This window comes from Coffea arabica, chromosome 6e, assembly GCF_036785885.1.
Source record: "Coffea arabica cultivar ET-39 chromosome 6e, Coffea Arabica ET-39 HiFi, whole genome shotgun sequence".
Classification (NCBI taxonomy): domain Eukaryota; kingdom Viridiplantae; phylum Streptophyta; class Magnoliopsida; order Gentianales; family Rubiaceae; genus Coffea; species Coffea arabica.
Window position 1 is genome coordinate 63,045,636 of NC_092321.1, and position 22,331 is coordinate 63,067,966.

At 34.2% G+C, this 22,331-nt stretch overlaps 1 protein-coding gene and 1 long non-coding RNA gene across 2 annotated transcripts; both read left to right on the top strand.

Moving 5' to 3' along the window:
- Positions 1-652: 652 nt before the first annotated feature.
- LOC113697557 (uncharacterized) lies at positions 653-1,806 on the top strand. The gene is made up of 2 exons (XR_003449894.2): positions 653-1,047; positions 1,326-1,806. It is a non-coding gene; the product is annotated as an uncharacterized lncRNA (long non-coding RNA).
- An 18,443-nt stretch (positions 1,807-20,249) lies between these two features.
- LOC140010000 (uncharacterized) lies at positions 20,250-21,355 on the top strand. The gene is made up of 2 exons (XM_072056365.1): positions 20,250-20,591; positions 20,720-21,355. The coding sequence occupies exons 1-2, from the start codon at positions 20,250-20,252 to the stop codon at positions 21,353-21,355; spliced, it is 978 nt and encodes a 325-aa protein (XP_071912466.1).
- Positions 21,356-22,331: the final 976 nt, after the last annotated feature.

The following is a 22,331-nucleotide window of genomic DNA, read 5'->3' on the forward strand; positions in this document are numbered from 1 at the left end:
AGCTTAAGTCGAGGAAGAAATCAGAAGCATTGCTTGAGGGATCTTTCACAAACATATATAGATTCGAGACATGAAAGGTCCAATTGATACTTTAAAATGTTTTATTATCTTGGATAAGTTTCTGAAGAGACCTTTGGATACTTTTCAATTGCACTTCAAACATTCTTACATTTTCAAACTACCTTTATCTTTGCAGTTGAAATTCAAACATAACCTTTGATCACAACGGATTCTTATATAGTATAACGATAAGGATGTCTCATTGCACATTATTTTTATTGACTCACTATGTAACTTATAATTTTTCTATTAAAATCACATGATAAAATCATCATACTTCAGTTCCTATACTACAAAATATTAAACAATAATTATTAATTATCTTGAATCACAAGCACCAAATTCCCGCGCGTCGCGTGGGCTGTCCCTCCCTAGTATATATATATATATATATATATATATATATATATATATATATATATATATACAGTATGATTGGTTTGTACGTCACTTGTATATCATGTGTCATAAGCAAGAATCATATAGGAATATTCTTGTACCATACGTACATTACTCACTGTTTCTTCTTTTACATCATTAAACACCAGTTGGATGACCATTTCATTTTTGAAGATACAGATAAAATCGTTGACTGGGTCTACATGAGGAATTTTTTTTTTAAGAAAAAAATTCCATTCTTGGCCCTTGTTGTCGACTTCTGTCTTGTAAAATGTCTATAAATAATTGTCTTGTGAAGATTTATAGCAGAGCAAACATTGATTCGTTTCGCGCACGATAGAAGATAGGATAGAATAGAAGTGTTTTAGTAGCTAGTAGGATACAAAGAACTAACCAGATCCTGATCTGTCGTAGGAACAGAAGTGTTCTTTAGCTAGCTAAGGAGAACTTCTCGAGAGGAAAGATTCATACCGATCCATTCCACTGATATATATATATGGCTTCTTTCATTGGCAGCTTCGTGCCAAAGAACTTGCTAAGGGTGCTCAGCCCCGCCGGTCCTCAGCGAGTTGGAAGAAGTATAATCATGTAAGGCTTTCTTTGTTTTCAGTTCGCCTGATTGGAAAAGTTCAGATTAATTAGATAATTTATTCATTCTATTTATTTTGTTGCAGTAACTGCATGCATGCATGCATTCATTCACACCTCATCCTTTGTTTCTCTTTGTTCTGCTACTGGTTATAGATGCATATGGACTCTATCTAGATTAGCCATGGATACCCATATGTTCTTTTACATAGTGGCTTGATTTACATACAATATCTACTATATGCTAACTCAGTATCATATTTGTTCTTATTTATCAGAAGGTGTGCCGGCAACAGTACTGCTCGAGATAATAAGCCACCAAGGCAAAAGATCAAGACCAAAGACCCACAGACAAATGCCGTCCCAACTGCAAAAAACAGGACAATTCAGACGGATAAGAGCAGTAAACAGGCAAGCAGCAAGTGATGAATCAGCTATATGAAGTTGAAAGAGTTGCTTTATCAAGATTGTAACTATAATAAGTAGAGTTGTTCTGGCTTGTTATGAATTAGTACGAAAGATAGCTATGTTTTTATTTGGGGGGGAGAGGGGGGGGGGGGGGGTACAATAAAGAAAAGAAAAGAGGAGACAGTTTGGATCGATGAAAGAAAGCTGTGAACTCTTTCCATTTTCTTGTTTTCATTTTCTTTTTTCTTTTTTCTTTTTTATATGGGTGAAGTTTTGTGTGAGATTTTGTAATGTTGGATCAAAAGCTCTTTCAATGCTATAAGTTTACTACCATGCAATTCGCAGAATTTATTTGCTTGGGGCAGTATGAATGGATTCGACCCTTGAAAGTGGAAATGTAACTGGTTTTAGATTACCCTTTCTATTGAATTGTAAATTCCAAAGCAAACAATTAGTTCCATGTTGCAGTAATTAATCTGCTAATTTGATTTAATAGAATGACAAATTGATAATTAAACGTATTGCTGTTAGTGATATTGGGAAGATCAGTGCCAACTCGATCTGAACTCATGCAATTAGTTTTGGTCTCTGAAGTTTTTTTTTTTTCTTCCCTTTCGTACTTTTTATTGCATTTTCTTATTCAATTCATCACTTTATTGACAGATTAAAAAAAAAAATTGAGAATCCAGATGTTCACAGAGTCAACGAACACATGCAATCTCGATAGTTTCATGCTACTGAAGATGAATTTCCATAGCTGCTGATTCTTTTTTCTCAGAAAACTATAAAGAGGCATATAGTTCTTAAGAAATAATTAAGCATAAATTCTATATGCTTGACTGAGGAATTTGATGAAGGATTTTTTTTTTTAGATGCTGGGGATGGTCATAGACCTTTACATTGGATTTTTTTGATGAAAGAATGTGACAAAGGATTCGAAATCCACTCAAATTACTTTACTAGTGTGAATTTTTTAAGAGGCATTCGAGTTTGTAATTCACAAATTATCAAAAAATATTCTCAAAATTAGAATAATTAGTGATTTATAAATTTAAATACCTTCTAAATAATCTAAACAATGAGAGGAATTTGATAAAAGATTCCAAATCCATTCAAAACAGTTTAACAGTACTTTGAATTGCTTAAGAAGCATATGAATTTGTAATTCACCTATTATACCAAAAAATAATTTAAATACTAGAATAATTAGTGATTTTTAAATTTAAATACATTTTAAGTAATCTAAACAACCAATTGGAGGGATTTAAAAGAATTTCAAATCTTTCGTGAAATCTCTCGACGCAACCAGAGATAATCTTCTACCTCATGTTAAATGTTATCCATTGCAACCCTACCAACGTGCAATTCTGCATCTGAACTACTCCGTTGGCTTTTGCTATTTGTTGTTTATGGCTTTTCGGTATCTGCGGGCTCCTTGAGGCCACCCCACTATTCAATGATGTGCTGGTGAAGTGAATGGCCAAAAATATGCTAGTCTCAGCATTTGATCTAGGGATAATTTCAGAAACCTCGCCTGAGGTTTCTAATAATTTCACTTGGCTCTCTTAAGGTTTCAAAAATTACACCTACCTTCCTTGTCTATTAAAAATGACAATACTAACGTTAATATTTCAATAAAACTCTCTTGTTGCCATGTTTATACAAAGAATGTATTTTATAATTTTTTCCCTTTTTCCTTCATATTCATTTCTTTAATATTTCATTAAAATTATCAATGGTATCCCTAATATCTATCTCGATTAAACGTTAAACGAGTAATTTTTTTGACAACTTTTAATATCATCTAATTTTTAGTAGCTCTTTTTTGTATCAAAATCAAGAATAATTAAAAATAAATGGCCCCGAATCACTACCAAACTATGGTAGTTCTATCGCAAAACTAGTTCATAAACTTTTATTAAAAAAAAATAGTCCATAAACTTCTATTTAAAAAAAAAAAGATAGCACTTTTTTCTTTATCTTAAAAAGAATCTATATCCCTAATAAAGCACTATAAACAATAGCCTATTATATCAAAAGATTTATTGTTATATTTGATTATCAATTAATAAATATTGGCATGAAAAACTTGAGACTCTTTTTCTTTTATAATTGTACCAAATTACTTTACAATTGTTTAGAAGAATAAATTAAACTTTATAAGATAAGGGTATTTTAGGGTTTGCACTTAAATTTTTGACTCTATTTTAACGTTTGGTTACCAAAGTGTCAAATCAAGGGAGGTAAGCGTAATTTTTAAAACTTCAAGGAAACTAAGTGAAATAGTCAAAATCCTCAGGCGAGGTTTCCGAAATTATCCCTTTGATCTATGCACTAATACACCTAATTCTCTTCATCATGTCTCTTAGCAATCCAAACCCATGCTATAGTTTTCGAATAATTGCACGTATACATACTACCAAACTTGCCTTTCTATATTTTTTATTACATAACCCCAAAAAAACAAAATAAACAACAGACAATTGGCTGTTACTAAAGTTGAAGAGCGAAAACTACAGAGAAAGAAGTTCCATCAGGCGTCAAAAACTGGTCTGTCGTCTTCATTGAATGATGATGTTCCTCGTCATTATTGATGGTGCAATTATTGTATGTATTTACATTCATTCATTATGATATAATATGCATCAAATCTTGATCGACTCCTCAAACACGTCAAGGTGTTCGTTTCAAGGCAGCAAGATAAGTTTGTTTATTCACTAATTGCTTGCTTTAAGATGTAAGAGTATCACAAAAAGAAGCGTCAAACTATATCCCATATTTACCATTTTCCTTCTCAACTGAAGAAAAAAAAAACAGAAGAAGAAGAAGATATGCAAAATAGATGATCAGGAATTAAAATAAACTTGAAAGCAAGAAGATGAAATTACCGACTTTCTTTAAAGTATACTTTAAAAAATCTTTTTGGGAAAGTTCAATTGAACTTGGTGTTGATTTTCTTGTGTTCACAAAGCCAAAAGCTAGTGCAATTTTTTGCTTGGCAAATGGAGCCAAAATTGTTGCCTTCTTCTGCCTTTCCTCTGAGTTTGGGTCTTCGGTCTTCTCTGGAATCTTGATCAAGTGTCTGTCCAAACCATTGAGGATGACCACGACTACTTATCAGTGGCTAGGGTTCCAGTCATGATACTGATGTTTAAGTCTTTCCGTGATCAAACTTTGCTCTTTAGTGCGCACGATTTTGTTGAACGCAAAAAAGACCTTCGTCGTGGTTCCTTGAGAGTTCATACTCCACGATTATCGAGGTGCCCTATATAGAAAAGGAGGAGCCAGAACCTGTTAGGATAAATTTTTAGATCCAATTTTGGTTCTTGACTTATATATTGGGACTCTTTCGAAGCGTTTCTCTCTGAGTTAACAACCTTTTTTTTAGAAAATTCTTCCTAATTTTTACCACAAAAGATAACAGCAATTGGAGTAAGTGCAGCCTTTGATAATCGATATATTCTCTTGGCTATTCTGATCATGGAAAGGGGTATGTTGCTGATCTTATAAAATTTCTCACTGCGTTAAATTTAATTGTTCACCATTGAAGTTGCCTCACTTTCACTTATGTACTTTTCTTTCAGCTTCAATACCTTATTTCAACTTGCATATATAATTGAGGTGAAATCACCCTCGCTGATTATGTAAGAGCAGATACGTATGGCATATGATGCAAGATACTTGACGTAATATATGACGTAGGATCTACCAATATGATTCTGAGAGATATTGGGAAAAATTTAGCAATAAAACTGGTATAAATTCAACCCAACCCAACCCAACATAGAGAAGTGAACACTTTTCTGGTTATGATATGGTAGAAAAATGGTTTTACCAAAATAGGACTAGTATCATTGTCAGGATTCAAACCTCTTCATCCACAATAAATGAATAAAATCCTAAAGATGTATAGTAGCACCCTTTTGATTTAGAAGTGAGAACCGCTCCATCTAATTCTCTTTGATTCCAGATATTGGTTTTTCTCCCAGATAGGTCACAATGGGAGTAAGAGTAGTATAGGAATTAATTAGAAAAAAAAAAAATCTGATTATGGGTCATTGGTTGCTGGTACAGCAGTGTAAATAGTCTAGTATCGTTGCTAAAAAAAATAAAAAAAGGAAGATAGACTCTTTTTTTTTTTTTTATCGATCAATCATATCTAGACACCCACAGGAATACGAAGCCGCTAGTAAAGTTCTTAGTATTGACCCAAATTAAAAAGTTTCTTACCGTTGAAAGTCAAGTACCACTTCATCTTTTCCCAATTTTAAACGAACTATTTATAAATTTATAATTAAATTTGTCGCCCCTTTTTTTTTTGGGACACGATAGATCTACACTTATTCTATACTAAGGGAAAAGAAGACTTGAAGAGATCCAAGGAGATGGGTGCGTACGACATTTTCAAGAAAGTTTGGATTTTTAAAATGTAGGTAAAGGGATTTTGATCCCTTAACTTACATGCAAATAGAGATTTAAAACTCTTTCGGTGACAGACTACTCTAGGAGTAGTTGGTTGAGAGCAAACACTTACTGAGGGAGGCAAATTTAGTAGTGTTGAAATATGATCAACGAGTAGCATATATCTTGAATAATTCATGACCATAACTAGGCCAATTCACCTATTTAATTACAAGCAAATCATAAGCCATTTTCTTTAATGCGTCGTATGATCACCATTTCAAGGGGAAGGAATAAGGTGCTACCATCGGAATTACATATATATTACTTGAAGAAAGACTTTTAGCTACTTAATTTGAATACATATTTACTCTTGAAGAGTGTTGAAGATACAATTAATCCACTTACAACAAATTCTAACTACTAATGTTGTTAGAATTTTGGCTTCGGAAATATCTTCAACAAATGTTTGGACTGATTAAAAAATTACTATCAACACTGTAACATAAGTGCCATCAATACCAAAGTGGGAGACCAAAACACAAAAGCAATTCTCTTTTGGACCTAATTGTAAATGATTACTTAACCGCGATTATTTCTACCATAATGGGGTTATTTTTAAGTCACGTAGGATCTTCAGTACCACTTTTCTAGTGACAAATCAGTGCCACTTATATATTTATACCAACCGTTCTGTTTATTTAATTTATCATGTGTTGTTTATTTAAGATTCTTCTACTTTCACGTGATAAGTAAAATTGACACTGAATTTAGCACCAATAATGATACAGAGGATTCCAACTATATATAAATCTATCATAATGGGTTTACTATTTAAGGCGCTACAATATATATACATGTCATAGAGGATAGTATGATACTATTTAAGGACCTTTCCGAGTATTGCTTCAACTGCATGCATGCATGCATTCACATTTCTGATTTTCTGTATGTTTGTTGATCCAGCTGCACTTGTCCTAAATTTTATTTTTTCGTTGTACGGTTGAGTAAATATTAATAGTCGGTTCAACCAAGAAGATTCATTTGTCCATAATGACCTGTCTCATGCTTGTATAAATATTCACGGTCGATTCATGATCACTTAGATAATCTGTTATCCAATCCCTTGTATCTTGAAGAAATATAAGCACAGAAAATACATGTTTCAGATTTTAATTCATTTTCCGGGCCAATTCACAATGATTTTTTTTTTCATTTCTGGTCTTTTTAAACTTCAGAAGATCCTACGCTGACGTAGTTGACAGGCCACCGATCGAAACCAACCCTCCACAAACTGAAAATATACCAGCTTCAAGCAACGATAGAACCAACAACAGGACAGAGGCCACCTGTTTGAGCACAAGTGGAGACAACAGGGTTCGAGGAAATAAGAATGTTCTCGCAAGAGAAATCAAGCAGACAATGGCTAACTTGTTCTGAAGTTGAAGGAGAACTTTGTCCACAGTTCATCAGGAATGATTATATTATATGTGTGGCACTTAAAAGCTCTGAGAAGTAGTGGTGTGGCTTGATTATGAATAAGGTTACTCAAATAATAAGGTTACCTATGTTATACTATTACTAGCTTGGATCTGGCCGTGCTACGCACTGGCCTATCCACTGATAATTTTCGCTGTTTATTTAGTCCTCCATTTTTGTCCTATGTAAAATCCAGATAATTTTGTGGATGTTGATAATATATCTGTGGATTTGATATGCTAATTGTGTTTAAAAGACAGAGAGGTAAATAACATTTAAAACAGTGGCAAAGATTATATAAACAAAATCATTCACTTTTGACAGCACATGTGCTTTAAGACTGGATCTTCATACATATTAGCACTTGCAATTAAGTTTCATGATCTATGCAGGTGCAAGATAACAAACTAAACTATTAATAGCTATCTCATGATCCCTTGTTTGTCAAGGACTGAAGCAGTTTCAAAGAAAGTATCAAAGCAATGGACCTAATCATTTAGCTAGCTAACAAAAGATTTAATAAAAGTAACATAATTAAAGCAGTTTAGGCCTACTTGCCCTTAAGCTTCTTTGCTGGACTTATCTTCAATATTCTCAGGCGGATTGCTATCTTCTGGACCTTCTTTGGTACACTGCTCAGAAATATTGGATGGCTCTTTGGATAGTGTTTCTACTAGTGTAGCTTCATTTTCAGGTAGCCCTTTTGGAAAATCAAGGCTCCTATTTACGCCACTGCTCCCATATGCATCATTTTTCGTGGAAAAATTGCCTCCAGCAATTTCTTCAAGCACCAACTTAGTGGTTGGTGTGAACTTTTCTTCCTTTGTTTGTTGTTGTTTTTCTTTTGATATCTTGGTGAGGAAGTGCCCACTGCAGAAGAAACTTCGGTGCGATCTGGAAATGTTACAGTAACAGATCATCTGCAGTATAAGCTTTGGACACAATAGTTTTAATTTGTCCATGGTCTTAAAAGTGAGTCTCATAAGCCTTGAAAAAGTAGACAATTATATATTTCTTCAAGGAACCATTAAGTTCATTGTCTACTTCAAAGTGCTGCAGCAAAAATTATTTTTTGAGTTGTAGTCAGCTGTTGTTATCTTTTTTGTTATGCATGGATATAAAATAGAAAGTTATCACTTACATTTTCTTGTGCCAGTTTATGCTGAAGTGAAGTGAATAGAATCATTTTTTCTGCACCTTCTCTAGATATGGTGCAATTGATTGTTCCCGAATCATCAGTTAAAATGATGGGAATTCGAGCCCTCAAATTCAACAACAGAAATTAACATCAATTTAAATGCAGAAAGAGGATTAAATTGTAATTAAAGAGCATGAATTGGTAACTTTACCTCATATCAACTTCACTTTGTTGTTTGCAAGAAGGACAACAGATAATCCAATTAATGTTTGCATTCACTATTCCTGTATTTAGCGTATCCAAAGGCAAGTTTCCCAGTTGCTTGAAGCCAAGCTGTTTTTCTCTTAATCAAGTAGATATGAAAGATATCTGAAGCAAAAATCACAGTTAACAGTAAAAAAGGCAAGATCATAATCGTACCTAAGTTTTTCATCCTTTGCTCAATATGACGAAAGAAAGAACCAACATCTAAAGGGTTTCTCCTTTCCCTTCTCCCTTTTGTATACATCGTAGGTTTTAGAAACCGTACCATAGATCATTAAAAATTGTTTTCTAAAAGAAAACATCACTTCGTAGCAGGAAAAAAGAAAGAATTCGCTGGTAAATTCAAACCAAGTACAATCCCTAAAAGAAGCTGATTCTTGGGGCAAATGCAATCACGTGCATGTGGAGGGTTTTTGTGGTTCTAACCAAGAGAAAGTACAATGCTTTGTTCAGAAAATTGGTAGAACAGTGGCATCTTTTGCAGGTTCATATTCGGCTATCCGAGCGGAAGAAACGGAGAAGAAGAGACTTTTAGTGAGAGGCCTAAAACTAGGATACCTTTATGGTAGGAACCTTCCTACCATAGGTAGCTCCTCAGAGCATGACACGTGTATTTGTAAAATAGGAGCTCACGGACTGTTATGTTGCAGTAGTAACGCGCATGGAGATAAACCAAACAAGACATGTCCGGATGCAGCTTTTTTTCCCCTCCAATTCCTCCGTTCACTGTGCATTGTTTCCCTACTGCTTTATTACATTTAAAAAATTGTGAAACTATAATTTTCTGCACCTAATATACCAAACAATTTAATAAAATTAATAACAACATACCAACAATATATACTCATGACATAAATATACTAAGCAATTATAAAAATTATTAAGATTATATAGTTACTTTGGAAGTTGCTCACAAACACCGTGCAACTAAATTTTTCATTCAAACTAACGATAGTACGAAAAAAAAAACTAATTAATGAAAATACGATCTCAAAAAATTTTTAATTCACAGTCACAATATGTGAATTCGTGATAAATATAAAAAAGTATGGTACTTTGATCATATAATGAAGGAAGACCATAAAGAGCAGGCTATTTACGGGAAAAGTTTTCATTAATAAAAATACCAGCTCTTCACGGCTTTCTTACCAGTCCTCTATAATAAGGTCATCTAATTAATGGGTCATAACTCGAATTCTATAATTGTGCTAACAAATTTCAGTTTAAATCTGAAATTTCTACTCGACACTTTTAAGACCAATAGTTGAATTACTTGCCTTGTGATTGTGTTAAAATTTGAAAGTGCCAATCACTTATTTCTTTTTGTCATACTTTTCTTTTGTTTACTTTTTCTATCCAAATTTAATTCGATATAAACACTCGATAATATTTAGAATTAAATATTTTCTTTATTTTCAAATTTTAAGTAAAAGAAAATGAATATAAGTGAAAAACTAACAATTTTTTAAACTCATATATATATCTATTTGATTTCACTTGAGCAATATAAATAGTGTGTAATATATCTCTATTTGATTTTATATGCTATTTATACTGTTCACGTGAAATCAAATAAATATATACATGGATTTAAAAAAAATTATTCACATACATGATCAATAAAAGATGAAAAAATTCATTTTGAAAAATGTGAAGGACGAAAAAATTTATTTTATGAAATGTGAGAGATTATGAATCGAATTATATAAAATTTGATTTGACAAATTTGCCCTTAAAATATGATCATGTGCAAGGCACGTGGTGAATTTCGATAAAAAACTAGTCGGAAACCTAAGTAGGGACCAAATTTGATCAATGTGAATTTGTAAGGGATATAAAATTACATTTTTAAAAGCGAGGGACGAAAAAAGTTATTTTGTAAAATGTGATGGATGTTTTGATCGATTTTCCCTTATTTAAAATACCAAATCTGTGAATGTATTTTAACTGTTATCCATTGGTATTCTAAAGTATCATTGTCCCATCAAATATTAGCTCTTTAACACCCATTTTTTCATAAATAAATTTATTTATCGGATAAAATAAAAATATACACGTTTTCCAATAAATAGCTGGTGTTTTATTGAAAAACGGATTTATTTTTATTTTATCCGATAAATAAATTTATTTATGGAAAAATAGGTACTCTGTTCTTATAATAGAGAAAAGCCATAAAAAGCTGGTTTTTTACGAAAAAAATGGGTACTCTGTTCTTATAATAGAGAAAAGCCATAAAGACCTGGTATTTTATTGGAAAACGGATTTATTTTTATTTTATCCAATAAATAAATTTGTTTATGGGAAAATGGGTGTTAAAGAGCTGGTATTGATGAAAAATAATACTTTAGGATATCAATGGATAACAGTTAAAATACATTCACAGATTTGGTATTTTAAATAATGAAGACTGTGATTTAAAATACCAAATCTGTGAATGTGTTTTAACTGTTATCCATTGGTATCTTAAAGTATCATTTTCCCATCAAATACCAGCTCTTTAACCCCCATTTTTCCATAAACAAATTTATTTATCGGATAAAATAAAAATATACTTGTTTTTCAATAAAATATCAGCTCTTTATGGCTTTCCTCTATTATAATAACAGAGTACCCATTTTCCCATAAAACACCAGTTCTTTATGGCTTTCCGTTATTATAAGAACAGAGTACCCATTTTTTCATAAATAAATTTATTTATCGGATAAAATAAAAATAAACTCGTTTTTCAATAAAACACCAGCTATTTCTTGGAAATAGCTACTTATTGAAAAATGAGTATATTTTTATTTTATCCGATAAATAAATTTGTTTATGAAAAAATGGATGTTAAAGAGCTGGTATTTGATGGAAAATGATACTTTAGGATATCAATGGATAACAGTTAAAACACATTCACAGATTTGGTATTTTAAATAATAAAATTTGGTTCCGTTTGAATTAGATGTTTTGGGGGTGTTTTTTAAAAACAGCACTGTAGCATTTCGAACGTAAAATACAAGTACTGTACATATTTGCTATTCCTTTCCCTTTTAGACCAATCAATTTGACTTTTATGCTTTCTAATAAAAAATTTTCATTTGTTTTTTGTGAAAATGCAAAAAAAAAAAATTAATTATGTATAAATCGAAAAAATTACTAATTTAATTATTGGCACTTTGCTCATACGTTGGAGGACTGGTAAGAAAGTCATGAAGAGCTGGTATTTTTATTAATGAAAACTTTTTTCGTAAATGGCCTGCTCTTTATGGCTTTCCTTCATTATATGATCAAAGTACCATACTTTTTTGTATTTATCACGAATTCACATATTGTGACTGTGAATGAAAAATTTTTCGAGATCGTATTTTCGTTAATTAGTCTTTTTTTTGTACTATCGTTAGTTTGAATGAAAAATTTAGTTGCACGGTGTTTGGGAGCAACTTTTAAAGTAACTATATAATCCTAATAATTTTTATAATTGCTTAGTATATTTATGAAATGGGTATATATTGTTGGTATGTTATTATTAATTTTATTAGAAAATTATAGTTTCACAATTTTTTAAATGTAATAAAGTAGCGGCGAAACAATGCACAGTGAACGGAGGAATTGGAGGGGGAAAAAAGCTGCATCCGTATACGTCTTGTTTGGTTTATCTCCACGGGTATTACCACTGTAACATAGCGGTCCGTGAGTTTCTCATTTTACAAATACACATGTCATGCTCTGAACTCTGAAGGGCTGCCTACCGTAGGAATGGTCAAAGGCTTCCTACCATAAAGGTATCCCCTAAAACTGACCCATATGTTTAGATCAATCGACAAACAGTATCAAACTATTTGCATCGAAACAGAAAAATAAGAAGGAAATATTTTCAAACATACAAAAATAGCCCTAAATAGTTAGTAACTATTCAAACAACCACATTTCACAAAAGGGCGCAATTGACTTTTAACACTTATTAAAACACAAACAAAGTTAAAAAATAAATATATTTAATCCATTATTACCAATTGACCCTTAAATAGTAAGCTACTATTGGAATTCTCAATTGTAAGACCAAGTCCCAAATAGACATTTACCATTCTTTAAGATCCAAATGAATAAAACAAAGTTCCTTCCTCCAATAAGAGCTTGACACTTGGCATCAATGGACAACTCAAGTTGTTCTCTTATCTAGTAGGTAGATATAAGTACGTCTTCTTTTTCTCTTTTTTCTAGGTGATGTTTGGTGGTGTATTATTCTGTAACAAGATTATCATATTCATAATGCTAAGAGTGTTCTGTATTGCTAAATTTTATTTCCAAGATGGCTTGACTTTGAGGCTGCTTCAGTTTCCAGTTGGGATCCTCTATGCCACTATTCGGTGCCAAATCCAGTGTCAATCCCACTTATCACGTGATAGTAGAAGAAACTTAAATAAACAACACATGACAAATTAATTAAACAGGACACTTGGCATAAATATAGAGGTGGCACTGAATTGCCACTGAAAAAGTGGCACTGAAGATCCCGTGTGCTTCAGTTTCTATATATGCATGGAACTAAAATTTGGGATTAATCAAAATGAAATTTGATAGTATTCGACTGTGCCAAATAGAAAATGCTTAGCAAAACATACAAATAATATATCTCGTGTGGTTACCAAATATTCACTTTCTTTCCATTGCACTAAATTATCGAACTATATATGGTTTCTCAAATTTATGGACTTTTACTAACTCTTAATTCACAAAACTCCCGAATAAATAACTTGGATTTGCCGTGAACTTTGTCAGTTGTCTAGACTCCAAATTCTAAGGAACAAAATAGCAATTTAAGGGGTTTAGAAGTATCTTTCTTGATACAATGGAGGAAGAACTAGGAGGGTGGAGCATTTGTTTTTCGTTCCTACAAGCCAGACATTATAACTTACCCGTGCCAAGGGGTACCTGCACCCAGAGGTTTCCAAGTACTTTTCCAATGGGGAAATATGTGGTTTATTTCTTTTACCGTTTTCCCTATCCGCAGCAACCCTACCTACTTGCACACCTAATCTTTCATAATCATCTGGTCTCTAGGGTTGCAAGCAAATGAGTTGATTTTCTCTATACTCAACTCGAATTTGATAGCTTAGTTTGGTCGCCTCAAGTTTGAATCGAGCTTTGACTGAAAGTATTTCTGAGTGCTCGCAAATGCCTTGATAAAATAATTATTTTATCATTTTTTATTAAGAAAATGAAATTTTATTCATTTTTAATAATAATATAATAATTTATAAAAAATGATATGATAATTATTATTATTATTGATTAAGAAAAATAAATATTTTATTCATTTTTAAAATTTTAAAATAATTATTTTTTTATGTTTTAAGTTTGAGAAGGCTCGAGTTCAAGATTGATAAAATTAAATGAAGATTCGATTCGATTAGATCAAAATTTGACTTGATTCAGCTCGTTTCCAGCTCCACTAGACTCTCATCCAGGCTGTTACTCATTCCCATGAAATTATGGTTAAGAATTTAAGTGGCCTTTTTAAATGTTTAAAGAAATTTAGATGCCAAAGCAGCAAGGATAATGTTTTAGTCGTCATGTTACACCTTGACCAATTACTTTCTTCTTCTTTATTTTTTCCTTTTCTCATGTTACACCTTAACCAATTCTTTATTTTTTCCTTACTCATCATGTTACACCTTAACCAATTACTTTCTTCTTTTTTTTTTTTCTTCTTATGGCATCAATAATTAACATTCTAGAATCCAGACCCCACGATCCAATAATGCATGATAAAGTGAAAAAAAAAATGCTTGGATTAATATGATGGATTTTTCATTCTTTTTTTTTTCATTGTTACTTCATCAGTTGATTACTGGTCCTATTCGCTTGTGGATCGAGAAGCTGCAGTATTAACAAGATGAAAAGTCTACCTGTTACCAGTTTGATTAGTAGGAAAAGACAAAAAATTGCACGAAGATCATGATTACCATAAATCCTGTCATCTCTGATAGCAAGAAACGGATCCTTAACAAGCCAACTCTAAACTAAAATCAAGAGAGCAGGTTAATTAGAAAAACTGCAGGGGGGATTTCGTCCATACATCTGAAGATGTTTAAAACAGCAGCAATATAATAGCACTAGACAAGCGAATACTTTAACAAGGTATGCTTATGGAAATTGTTTGATGAATCAAATTGTACATATGTTTGTTCGGTAGGGAAAGCCATGGTTGATTGATGACATTGATTCTAGTTTCCCTCCTTATCCAAGAACTGGAACAACATCCACAAATTAATGATTCTTTAGATTTATTTCCCTTTCACTTTCTTGTCTGAAGGCTGATTTCCCCACCACAACCAGTACTGCAAAATGCATCATGTCTTTCACCCCGAACAATCCCTTTTTTTTTTTTGGTAAGCTCCACGAAATTATATTAGTGATTCCACAATCTCCAATATATGAGGGTATGAGGGTACAAATCATTGTGGGTATCCAGTGCATAACAGGAAGACCGTGGCTCTTGTCTTTCTCAACTCTGTTTAATTTGTTCTTTTTTTTTTTTTAAATATATTTGTTCCTCTCTCAAAAAGCGTTCTTTACGAGAAAGTTAGAGTACGTAATAATTTTGCAAAAATTTTCCTCAACGGAAGCAATGTAGCCTTAGAAGAGACTTGGATGATTATAAATGTAGACATCTACCAAGATTTGTTATTCTTTTCTTATTAATGAGTTTCCAAGATAAACTGTTTCTACACAATTAAGAGTTCTCAGTTGCTTGAAAGTGTATAGTTGCTTAGAATTATTCGCGGAGTATATATAGCTCCTTGAATGAGCCTGTATATCCTTGGTACTGTTCAATCTTTAACTAACTAAAAAGACACACAGATGGAGTGAAAGTTGTTCTCTTTTCTTTTTTCCCCCACCTTGGGATACATGTTTCCACTGATTTTATGCCATGCAAAACAATGGAAACGAAACAATTTCCTTGTAGAAATGATACACTATTTACGGTATCCCTTTTTCTTTTCTTTTCTTTTCTTTTTTTGGGGTCAATTTTGGGTTCAGAAGATGTGCAACACCAGGAAAGCCAACAATCAAGACAAAGCCACCACATAGTGACCAAGCGCAGGCTTCAAATACGAAGAGTAGCAAAGAGGAAACTACTACTAGTTTGAAGAGGACTAAGGATGACAGTAAATCTCTTAAGAGATGATGATGATACCGCCATAGAAATAAGAAGGAAACTAATTGTAATGTGGTTTTGCCTTCTTTTGTTGGGATCATGTATCCCTCCTTGTCCAGACGCCCTTGCAAGTAGCTCGACTAAATCATCAGAAACTAGTCGTCCTCCTCTATTCCAAGAAAATTACACCCAAAGAAAAAATGTTATCCTGAGAGTTGTAATTTTGTTGAATGATCATGTTTTCCCATCCTCTATTGTATCTGCTACTCTTGAATGACTTGATTGAATGAAAATGCTTGTTGAAAAAAAAAAAAAAAGTCCTTACCCTCACAAAAGATCTGCCTGTGATAGAATTCTGTCGACATTTATTCATCACGATCTGCCAAGTTCCTAATAAATATTTGGAAGGAGATCGTCCCTTTTCTCAATTTTCCTCTTAGTAGACAACAAAAAAGGGAAAATTAAATCTCCTGTTTAGCCACTTTTGTCTCTCTTGTATACAAGGGATGAGGAGGGCATGGATGCATGACCAAATGCTTGAGTGGTTAAACTGCTTCAGCATTAATATCTGTAATACATAAAGGTAATTATGTGAGGCATATTTCTTCTAAGAGTGACTATACATTGGGTTCAATGGAAATAGAATAAGCTGTATCTGCATTGTATTGACTATTGGCTTTTCAAACACAAATTTTATAAATCTAGGTAGTCTTGCCAAGATACGCACTTGCAAGCCTTATTCAGCATTAGAGAGGAGACACCATCGTAACGATACTGGCTGGATTTGTATTACAACGTGTACATCAAAAAACGGTTGTTAGACTTGAATCGGACAAGCTGATCTGACCATAAACCAGCCTTCTTCTCGAGTTATGATACTTGTTGGATAATTGATGACAAGGGAGGAGGGATGGAAGACGGGAAAGAGGGCGCTAGGGAAAGGAAGAAGGTAGCACCCAGTGACGGAGCCAGGATTTTTTTTTTGGGGGGGCCAAAATTGAAATTCCATTCAAAGATGACTAATTCATATATATATATATATATATATATATATATATATCAACTCTCATAATATAAACTAAAATTGAAAAAATTTAGGGGGGGCCAATTTTATTTTACACACATATTTACATATTATGAATTAAAATTCTCAAAACTTAGGGGGGGCCATGGCCCCCCTCTGCCCCCCCTTGGCTCCGTCATTGGTAGCACCGTAATGAGTTACAATTGACATTAAAGAAGTCTTTCTTTAAAGCAGATATCTGTCCATGAATAGAGAAATTGACTACAAGAATTTGGATAAAAAAACAAAAAAAAAGTCACCCGTAGTATAGCTATCCTGCAAAAAAGCCCATTGTGGTTTCAAATTATATGTGTTACTATCTCACGGTTTGAAGTAATTTAAAACAATGACGGAAATCATTAAAAAAAAGTTCTAAATGAAATGATAGACATACCGTAATAATATAAGCAAAAAATAGTTGAAGAGTTTCATCATTTTAATTCACTAATAATATAAGCAAAAATCGTCGGTTTCTACAAGTTTGAGGCAAAGTTGAAGAAGATCCATGGCAATTTTGTTAAAGTTTGAGAGGCAAAATAGGTATATCAAGTTAAATTTGTCTTAGAAAACTAATTTTCAGAAGAATCACTTGCAGTTCCAGCACGTTTACATCAAACGCGTTAGATTTAACGATTTTCATCAATTTTTCACTTTACTTTAAACCATAAGGGTAGCAGCATGTATGATTTAAAGCTACCGGGGGGTTTTTTGTGTGATAGCTATATCACAGGGGATTGTTTTATTTTTTACCCCAAAAATTTTAATGAGGTAGAAGACTCATCAAGTGCCAAGCTTAATCCCTACCAGTTTGGTTTGCATTATATGTTGTCTTGTTCTATATCTCTTATCCATTCAATTGGAATTGAAGCAAGCATACTCTTGATCGAGATCCTACTCCTCTTACTGCAAGCTCCAATTCAGGAGCTGATGAAATGGCGATCTTGTCTTTAGATTCCATTCCATCTGCATTTGATACCACTGAGGGAAGAATAATTCATACTTTGCCCTATTATCTTACCTCTAGTAGACCCGAACCATTAAAACTTCATCAGAAAATGGCCCTATTAGGTTGGAATTTTTTTGCTCATTAACTTTCTGTCCAAGAAACATGTAGGCACACAAATAAAACGATAATCGATCTAAATTGAAGTTTATGCGTCAAAATTAGCATGGCTCCTTTATAATTGTTATAGATACAGAAGATAATATATTTGTATCACATCGAATAGAAGGTAATGATGATGGTAGGGAGGCCATTGGATCAGTCTAGCAAATCATAGGGGTGGTCAGTGGTAATTCAAAAACTAGAGGAGTAGCTAGAGGTATATGCCGGAAAAGGAGGTCCAAGACCAAAATTTTGTATAGGTTTGATCTGCACGACGTCGTTCCACCATTTGAGTTGAGGATAGAAACGAAAAGAAGAGAAAGGATAAGGCTCTGCTTGGATTGCATTTTCCATCCGAAAATGCTATTTTCTGCAGAATGGGCCCCACAAATTTTCAACGGAAAACATCCAACATTTTTCACAGCGTCGGAAATTACCCACCAAATTACACTTGAACGTTACAACTGTAGCAGACAAGACATATAACTGTGAAAGCCTCACTTTATTTCCTTTCTGCTAAACGGTCAGGAATCTTGCAACATCACCCATTTGGCTTAACTTTTGAATCAAAAGATAGCCTTTGAACCGTATTGCTTCTCCTCATCTAATTACTTTCCTCTTTGGAGATCTTGGCATCATTCACATCCCAAGATTTGCCTATCCAAATGCATCAGACTAGCAACCATTAAGCTTGGTCGGCTGTAGATTGTGCCGGGTGGAGCGTACTGAGCTTGGCGTGCGCTTGCTGCTACTGCTATTCAAACGTTGCTACGCGACGGCGGTGGCTCAAGGCTGTTTCTGCGGCGAAGATACTACATACCAGGTAGGTAGCCCTTTTACTTCCATTAGATCGAAAACCTTCCTTGTTGTTGAAGAGAATTACAACACTGCTGCACAAAGTGCATTCAGTAATTGTGAAAATTGAATGGGGTTGTAATTTGGGGTTAGGTGTACGGAACCACCGAAATTGAAGTCCATGCTTACCTTGGTTGTTTGCCTGCAAAAATTGACGATCCGTTTAACCAATGCAATGAGATGAGATCTTTGTATTTGTGGGTAATTTGGAGTGCACATTGTACTGAATGCACCTACATTTATGCTATTTCCCTATTGGTTCGTGAAACAAAGCTCCCTACCCTGCTTAATCCCCCATAATTTTAGGTTAGTTTGTCGATTGGCTTGGGTGTACATATCAAACTGTGGGAGGGAAATTTGCTGGTTTGCTCTGTAGTAGCGCACGATAATACTGAACCTATGTTTTGTTGTGGCCATGGGCTCTGACATACGAGTACCCCTTACGCGAGTGTGGTTACGGGTTGCAATTTTGTCTATGTTTTTCAGTACGAATCTTTTTATTACAAAACACAGATATGAAGCTTGATACGTAGAGTAGATTTGATGCCTTTGTTTGCCATACTCTTGCTTCTGAACACTCCAGTTAATGAGGTAAATCATGTTTTGTGTATTATGTGTGCCATGGATATCCATTATTACTATCAATGCTTGTTAGCAACTGTAAAGTAATACAACATTTTCATATCCTGAAATGTTAAAAAAAAAAAAATTAGCTTGATATGTTCTGTGCATTCCGTTAGTGGATCCAGTTTAAGGTATTTTACAAAGTTTTTGGTTTATTTATCCAAACCACTGTGTAATGCATATCGAAACAGGCCAGATGGTTGGTTAATACTACCAATGACGTCTTTTGTTTGATGCCTTTCGGCAACAGAAAACTTTTTTGCAACGTCCTTGTTTTGGTTGCATTCCTTCCAGGCATTGGCATACCCTCTGATCTGTGCTGCATCTATTTCGATCGCCTGCACACCGTTTGATGTCTTCGAGTCCTCATAAAATAAAAGGTGAAATACTTACGTTTGCCTTGTATTCATGGGATGGGATAATTAGTTTGCTTGTATATAAGTCACTGCTTTGGGTCATATTTACACGTACTTAGCCTTATTTTTCCTAACAGTACCACCTATAATTTAGGAACCTCCCCTACGCCGTGTTCTAGTACGAGCATTTCTTGTCAATCAGAGAGTGGATCAAACGATCTTGACGGGTGCTTGAAGTACTATCACAATCGTACTTTAGTGCAGGTGTTTCAAAGACTGCCCTATTTGATTTGATTGATTTTTTAATGCCTTTGCATATTGCCACTAATGGTCGACTGATTCAGCTGTATTTGGAAATTACGTGTTAGATGGCCCGAGGCAAGACTAATGATAGTGGGGGTTCTAGTGCCATTGCCAAGTGGGAATACGAAATAGAGTGCTATTATGTTCAGCTGTTGCAGGAACACAAGGAAGTTGGCAACTTATCCAAAAATAACATAAATGCCTGTGTGTTTGAGGATGTCCGGAATAGACTGAACATGAGGTTTTGCCATAAGTCATACGACTGTGACCAAGTCAAAAGAAAGTACTACAGTTTCATGAGGGTTGCACGGCTATTCAAGGAAATTGGTAACCAAACTGGCGTAGGGTGGAATGAAACATTAAAGTGCTTCTCTGCACCAGATTATGTTTGGAGATACTATGGCCAGGTTAGGGACTTGCACTTAGTCAATCCATTTTATCAAATTGGGCAATTCATCGTCTATGTCCTGTCCAGAAGTGTCTTAATTTGATTAATTACCATTTACGCCTAAGTTTCCACTTATATTTTGTTTAGGACAAAGATATAAGTCTTATCAAGAATCGGCCCAGCGACCATTACTGGAATTTGGTTGAACTTTTTGAAGATATTGGCGCCCTAGGAACTTACGGCCAGTCTTCCAATGACCCACCTGTAACTGGGGAAGAGGCCCGATCAAGGCAAATGAACTATGGTAGAAATGTCGGTGACTGCACAATAGGTACTGAGGGGTCTATGCCAGGGTTGGAAATTCCAATTGATGTAGACGCTGAGAACTGCGATGCAGTCTCTGACGAGGAGCCACAACGCCGGGGTGGCAAGAAGGGGAAGCAGAAGAATAGTCGAGGTACCTCTTCTGTGCAAGAGGGTTCAAGGTCTTTGTCTGACAAGAGAAAGCGTGATGAAATATATGATCGTGCTTACGAGGAGTTTGGCCTTGCAGCTAAGGCAAAGCGTGAATACTACTCCAGTAAGTCTGGATCATATAATTCTCCTGACCCCAATTCTCAGGACTCCGCCGCCAACTGTGTAAAAGAAGTGGACAAATTAAAAACTTTCCTTCTTGAAGGCCAGGCCAATAAGGCATACGGTTTCTTTAAGGAAGATGTATGGAGGCAGATGTTTATAGCAATGTCCCCTGACCAGAGGATTTCATGGATTAATAGCCTGTAACGTGATCTTTGAAATCATGTTATTCTCCAGACGGAACCATTTTGGCGTTGTACTTGAGAGCACTTGGTCTAGTTTTTAAATAGTCTGTTGTAAGCTTATATAGAACTGTCCCACGTACTAATTGGTGGTTTAGTCCAAACTTATATGTTGTTCGAAATTGTTGTTCATTGCTTTGTATGTCAAAACAGAAGTTTTAGAATTGGCAATGAAAGAAACAGAAGGATGGTATCTTGTGGTTAACTTAATGGCATGGCATGTTACACAATAAGTACTTCTATTACTAATGCGCAGCTGGCATAATGAACTGGAGATGTAATGAATTTTTTCTTTTTTTGGAGTTGAAAGTCCTTTCAACATTGTAACCAGAATATTATACAACAGTAGGACTTCCTACGTCTTCTCTCTTTTTCTGGTTTTAAAAAAAATCAGATGACTTCTACCTCTCTTGCCTCTAGCTCTCTTGGCGCCGGTACTTTATGCTGTTAAATCACCCAAAACTTTGCTGAAACTGAGGAATAGAAAGTAACTATTGTTACTATGACCATGCTAGTGCTTAAGTAAAGCTCAGAGAGTTAGTAAGGATATATCCCCTGCCGTACAAGACAAACAAGAAAAACTGGTCCTACCATATGAAGTCTGGGCAAATGCTGATATACATCCAGTGATTTTAAAGGCCCAGCATTACAAGCTTAATATAATTTTCAGACTCTGTATACAAACAACTTTAAGGGATATAAAATAGTACTAGTTTACATGAGCTTGGTTGGTACCTCAATTTGCTCGCTTCCATGATTTCCAGGTTAGATTCAGTAGTCAAAACATTGTTAGATTGCATAAGAATTAGGGACCCCACATAGTTTATTTGGGTACTTAGGTAAAGACTATCAATATGACCAAAAAGAATAAACTTAGGATGCAAAATCTGTGTTCACAAATGGGTCGAGGCAATAGGACAAAACAAACTGAATAAAGGACT